General features: G+C 60.7%; 1 protein-coding gene across 1 annotated transcript in view; it reads right to left on the bottom strand.

Annotated features, from left to right (window-relative positions):
- LOC113208861 (caskin-2) overlaps positions 1-2479 on the bottom strand; it is a 131307-nt gene extending 128828 nt beyond the window's left edge. The window contains exon 1 of the mRNA XM_052271609.1: positions 1840-2479. Coding sequence (XP_052127569.1) covers positions 1840-1855 — 16 coding nt within the window. The 5' untranslated portion in view covers positions 1856-2479. The remainder of the gene's footprint in view (positions 1-1839) is intronic.
- Between the last annotated feature and the right edge of the window lie 3726 nt (positions 2480-6205).

The raw sequence follows: 6205 nt of genomic DNA, 5'->3' as shown, positions 1-6205 counted from the left end.
GGGGGGGGGGCAGAGTGTGTGTGTGTGTGTGTCGCCGGTGGGACAGAGAGGCTATGGTGTTTCCACGAACGCAGCTCACGACGGCGACCCGCGAGTGTTCAGAGAAACAACACACAACACCACCGCAGCAGCAGCAGCAGCAGCAGCAGCAGCAGCAGCAGCAGCAGCAGCAGCAGCAGCAGCAGCAGCAGCAGCTCCACCACCACCACCGCACCGCGACGCAGTCGACGACATTCTGTCAAGAGGAGGCGTAGGCAGTTCCGGGGGAGACGCCCGCCGTGAGGATAGGCCGCCCCCTCGTCACGTCAGCAGAGCCGAGGGTGTACAGACAGACTTGCTCTTGCTCTCTCACTCCCTCGTCCCCCTTTCCTCGTTCTCTTTTTGCTGCCTCCGGTCGAGTGTATGGTTGGTGGATCCCGTGACGCCGCCCGTCGAACACACGACGGTCAATGCGGTTAACGAACTTCCCCCCCAACCTTCCCTTCCCCGCGGGCCCACCCTGTACCCCGCCGCGCCCCGCGCTCCTGGCTGCGGCAGGGAAGGTCGAGTTACCTCCACGGTAATGAGTGAGACCCACAGACCCGGCAGCGGCGTGGCGTAGCGTAGCGTGGCGTAGCGCGGTGCGTCTAGGCCGGCAGCAAAACGACACGAGGAAGGAGCGAGAGGAAAGAAAAGCGCCCCGGTCATTGCGGGGCAAAGTGTGGAGAGGTGGAGGGAGGAGGGAGGGCGTTACTGTTTCAGAACACAACACTTTCACGTCATAACGACGCGGTGCGCGGTCGCCAGCTCGGCTGGACGTAACGGCTCCTGCCCGGCCTGGGCTCCAGCCCTGCACCGCGCAACACCGTCGCGTCGGGTCAGAGGGACCGCCGGCGACGTCAACGAGTGCGGCCCCATAGGTCGGCCTGTCCTGCCCCCGACAGTGTGACGCGTAGCAAAATAAAAAGCAGCAGCATGCCCGCCCGTCGCGGATCGCGCGAGGCAGGCAATAAAAGTGACACGTCCGTCGACTTGCCTATGTGAGGCACCTGTCACGACGTCATTTCGACGTCAAACATCCGCGCGCGACGCGCTGGCAGGAGGAGCAGGGCGCGAGGCGGCCAGGCCAACACACGATATCGTGCCAGCAAGCGTACAGCTTGTCAATCCGATCGCCCGGCCCTGCAGGGGGCGGCAGGGGGCGGCAGCGGTGCTAGGCCCCGACTGACGCCGCCGAGGAGGACGCGACTCTCGTCCCGGCCCCGCCGAGGGCCCCGCCCCGCCGCATGCCGCTGTCACAGGACTATTCCTCCGCCTCTTCTTGTCACATTTCCTGACGGCGGCAGGCAGCAGCCTCTCGTCCTCGAGCTGGACGGAGAGGAGAGCCCAGTGGATATGAGACAGGAGGTGGATCAAAGCGGCACAGCGAGGTCCTGGTCCTTGGTGCCGGGGAAGGACACCGACTCGCCCGGGTCCGCCCCCTCGAAGGGGGCGGATCCAACTCCCGCGAGGATAGCGCGACGATCCCGTCGAGACGCAGGATAAAAGGGGGGATTAAACTCATTTGGTGCTTTTATCTTTGACCACACCAACCAGATTAAGGCAAAAGATTACACCGACTCCCTCAATCCCGCGACGATGTGTCCCGAAAAGTAACTCGCAGCAGGATGATGCACTGCGATAAAGTCGCCTCAATAAGCTGTCCCGTCGCGGCGAAACGCAATTGTCCGGCAGCCCAGACAGACAGATCCAGAGGAGCATATAAATCGTTTATTTCTTCAGCAGGGCCTTAAGAGCAGATCCAAGGGACCGGTTCGACCCTCCCGTCCTTACCGGGAGGCTGAACTGAGAGACACTCACCACTAAGTCGCCGCATCCCGGCCGACAAGCAGTCCTGCTTCTTCTTTGCGCGAAAGATGGTGAATGATAATCCAGAAGACGTGCAGGGAGGAAGAAAAATCCAAGGTAAACTTATATGTATTGCCCACTAAGTGCGCTTCACCTTCCGGCCTTCATGGTATTCACACACACACACACACACACAAACACACGCACTGTTCACTCCACACAAGGCTCGCTCCGAGCGACCAACAGCTGATGCACAATCACACACAATCACTGCGAGCACAGACAGCTCGGCCACACTGCACTGGTCGATGCACCCGACGGGTACTGTTGAGGTTAGGACGGCCGGAGGTACCTCCAGAGGCACTCGCTGCTAGGTTGTTTAGTCACACGCGCACACGGAGCTCTCCCTCGAGAGGGAAGGCCACCACACTCTCACGCCCACACACGCAGAGATAATCCTCGGGCGCCGAACCACCAAACGGCAGACACAAAGAAAAGGGTTATATTCGTTGACGCGACGCGGACGCGACGGCACAACGCAACGGACGGGACGGGCACCGCGACGCTCGGGCGCTGCAGGTAAACAGACGGGTCCGGGCGGCGAGCGCTGCTCAGCGCTGCTGTCTGCCTGCCCTGGCTGTCCGCCTCGCTCTACCAGCTGCCTCCTCGGGCTGGCCGGCGCGGCGCGCGGAGCCGCGGAGCGCGGAGCCGAGCCGAGCCGAGCCGAGGGGCCGAAGGGGGAAGTGCTGTAAAAGCAAGCCCGAAGTTGGGCCGAGCCGAGCGGCGCGCTGTTGCTGCCGAGTCCAACCGCGGCTTCTCCGCGGCTCCGCGGTGTGCTCCGGGCTCTGCTTGGTGGGCTCCGGAGCGGGGACCCCGCGGCTCGACTTGCAGTTTATGAACACCCATGGCAAGGCTCCATGTCGGCAGTTCCTTGCTTGCCGTGCCCCATGGCACGACAGAGCAATAGAGACACGGTTAGTCACCGTGGCAACGCAGCAGAGCCCATGAGGGCCCATGGGGCACCGGCCGCCCATGGCACAGGCCCATGGGGCCCCCCGGCGCGGCCGGAGCCTTTTGTCATAGCACGGCGGCTCGTGTCTCGCACACTGCGACAAACAGCGCCCCAGCCAGATTGATTTTCATTTAACGTTTCGTTACGCGGGTATACGTTTGAATGACGCTCTTCTCTTGTCCAGGAATGGGAGCCGGGGGGAATGACTCCTCGGAAATTCCGGGAGTCGTCTTCGTCTTCGTCCTCTTCGGCCGGCCCGCATGCAAACGGGTGTGCCTTTCTAGGAAAACATGAAAACATGAAATTCGTGCGCAGCCGCTCGGATACCGTCGGATACTCAATCGAGCTCCGAATGTGAACTTTAAACCCCGCGCTCCCCGCTCTGTCCGTCCACTTCCTCGCCGAGGTGACCACATCCTCCAAGACGACCACTAATCGCCCGTCCGATAGCCGCAATTATCCGCGTTTCTCTTGTGCGTTCTCTCTCGCTCACGTGACACGGCGCGACCTACAGGTACAGCCAGACAAAGAGAGAGAAAAGTGGAGAGAAGAGGAAACGGGGGAGGGGGAAGGGGGGAGGTGCTCACGCAGGCAGCCGCCGAACTATTTGAACACAGCGCATTCCTGCTGCATGACCGAATGCCCATGAGGTCCGCGCAGCCGTGGGGCCAGTAGGGTCCCCGAACGGCGGCCCAACGGCCCGAGAGGCACGCCCATGTACAGTCCCACTGACATGTGTCCGTGCCCACTGCCGGCAAAAAAAAGTATGTATATATTTTAAAAGATTTGAACTAAAAGAGATGGAAGGAGCGATTGTACCATGGAGAACTTGTGCCCTTCAACTTCAACCGACTTGTACTAAATGTAATGTAAAATGGGAGAATAAAACGACAGTAGTTGTGTGGGCCCGGGTAAAAAGAAGAGTTCGGTACACACATTCACCAAAATCCAGCAGCAGCATCTGGCCTGGCCGGAAAAAATAATAAACACATCCGACATAATCTAGCACCTGACGAACGCCATAAATTCTCCCACAAAACACTAACGCGGGCGCACCTATTGCAGCGCAGCCATTTTTATGATTCCCGCGTGATAAACGGGATACGGCCCCGCTGCGGCAGCTGCGGTGGAGGCAGCTGCAATGGTATTCAGGCTGCACCTCCGGGTGGGTCCGCGAGGCGAGGCTCACTCTGCTGCAGCCGCGAGGAGAGCGGCGCGGCGCGGAGAGCGTTTTGTGGCGTATTCCCCTCAAAGGCCCCTCTCCTCTCCAGCGCGCCGCCCAGCGCCACGCTGAGCAGCGCGTGCTTATGCTGATAGAACCGGTACGCCGGTATCAGAACCAATCTCAACTGATGCGTGCATTTGGCTCCTCGAGCCGGGCAGGACGCAGCTTATGCCCCTGATGCGATGGGCCTGCTGGGGCCGCTGGAGCGGTGGGCCGCTGGAGCGGTGGGCCCCCGGCCAGGACAGGCCAGGCCAGCGCTACCGCAGCAGCAGCCCGCTGACCATTAGACACGTTGTAATGGCGAGCGAGCAGCTCAAACACTCATTTGGGGCGTATCGACATCTCGCGCTGCTGGAGAAGTGGACGCCAGAGTGGCGGCGGCCGGCGCGGCGCGGCGGGTGGATCCAATAAGTCATTGGGAGCCGCTCCTGGAACGCCTCCCGACGACTTTCAGTCGGTAATATATATCTATCCGCAACTGCCGGCGGCAGCACGCGCGGCCCTTCCAGCTGCTCCAGCGTGCTTCTCCAGCAGCTCGAGCAAGCCTCCAGCATGCTGTTCCAGCAGCTCGCGCAAGCCTCCAGCAGCTCGAACAAGCCTCCGACAGCTCGAGCTCGAGCCATACTACAGCGTGCTGTACCAGCAGCTCGAACAAGCCTCCAGCAGTTCGAGCAAGCCTCGAACGTGCTCTTCCAGCAGCTCGAGCAAGCCTCCAGCACGCTCTTCAGCGGCTCGAGCAAGCCTCCATCGTGCTAGTCAGCAGCTCGAGCAAACGTCCAGGAGCTCGAACAAGCCTTCAGCGTGCTGTTCCAGCAGCTCGACCAAGCCCTCAGCGTGCTGTTCCAGCAGCTCGAGCCAGGCTCCAGCAAGCTATTGACTCCAGCAGGAGGCGCTTGCTTCCACACAGCCCCGCCAAGAGATCTTGTCTTGTCCTCTTGCTTCCACCTCCAGCGCCAGTTTTGCTTGAGCATTAGTTTATTTCCTCACATCCATCACAGCCGCCCCTCCCGGCCCCCTCCGGGCCCCCTCCAGGGGCGACAAGGCGCACGCGGGGGGCTGACACCCCGCGTGAATCAATTTTTAAAGCCCGGGCCCCAGACCATTCCGCACAACGGCAATCGCTGTGCGACGAAGACGGAGCTGCTGGTGTCTCTCGAGTGCTGTGCGAGAGAGAGAATGCGGGGAAAGGCGACTTCGTTTGCTCAGACGGGTTACAGGGGCGATCTCTTCCAAGACGACGAGGGCGACGGCGACGACCTTCCGCGCGGGTGAGCAGGCAGGGGCTCTCATGCTGGGCCTTCTCGCTTCGGCGCGACGGCCGGGGGCCAGCGGCGGGTGTTTCTCTTTTTCGGCCACTGCAGTCGTAAAACATTTGGGGCCCCAAAGGGGGTAAGCTGCAGGAGGAGGAATAAAAGAGCAATAACATACGACACGGCCAGACGGAGGCGGCAGCAGCAGCGCGAGCGGCCGGGAAAAACTCTTGGGCACCCGCGAAGAAAAAAGATTACGTACAAGTAGTTTCGATTGTTACAGGCACCAAGACGCAAGGATCTCAAAACACATTAAAGTATTTTTCTGCTGCGCATGACGCCAGAGTAGATTGAAAGCCTCCCGGGCGCACTCGCATTTTGACAGGCTCCAGGCAGGCCCCCCGACTCAAGGTCAGAGCACAGTGATTTACTGAGGGGGGGGGGGGGCTGCTGAGGCCCTGCTGAGGCCCTCGCCAGCGTCCACCACGGCCACACATTAGACGAAATGGCGCAGCGCAACACGCACGAGAAAGGTCGTCCAAACTAGGGCCAAGAAAAACTAACCTCATCAGGGACTGGGCCGAGCAGGTCCCAAAACAAAAACCAACAGCAAGAAATGTGGAAGGGACTCACCTCATTTACGCGATGCCCATACGGTCTTCAAGGCATTTTCACTCATTCTCCTAAACAGTGGTCCCAGTGCACACTGTCACTGACGCCCGAAAGTAGTCTGGTGGTCTCGTCCTCGTCGTGCAAGCTTAGACACAGCACAACACACGGGCGGCCCGCCACACTCCCGCATGCGCACGTTCGACTGACTGACCGACCGTCGCATTGGTTGCATCGACTAGCGCGCCACCTGGCGACGGCCGCACTCGATGTAGTAAAACT

This window comes from Frankliniella occidentalis, unplaced genomic scaffold (assembly GCF_000697945.3).
Source record: "Frankliniella occidentalis isolate FOCC.00 unplaced genomic scaffold, Focc_3.1 Scaffold168, whole genome shotgun sequence".
In the NCBI taxonomy this organism is placed as follows: domain Eukaryota; kingdom Metazoa; phylum Arthropoda; class Insecta; order Thysanoptera; family Thripidae; genus Frankliniella; species Frankliniella occidentalis.
Note: the sequence above shows the minus strand (reverse complement) of the source record. Positions and strands in the feature narration are given on the sequence as shown.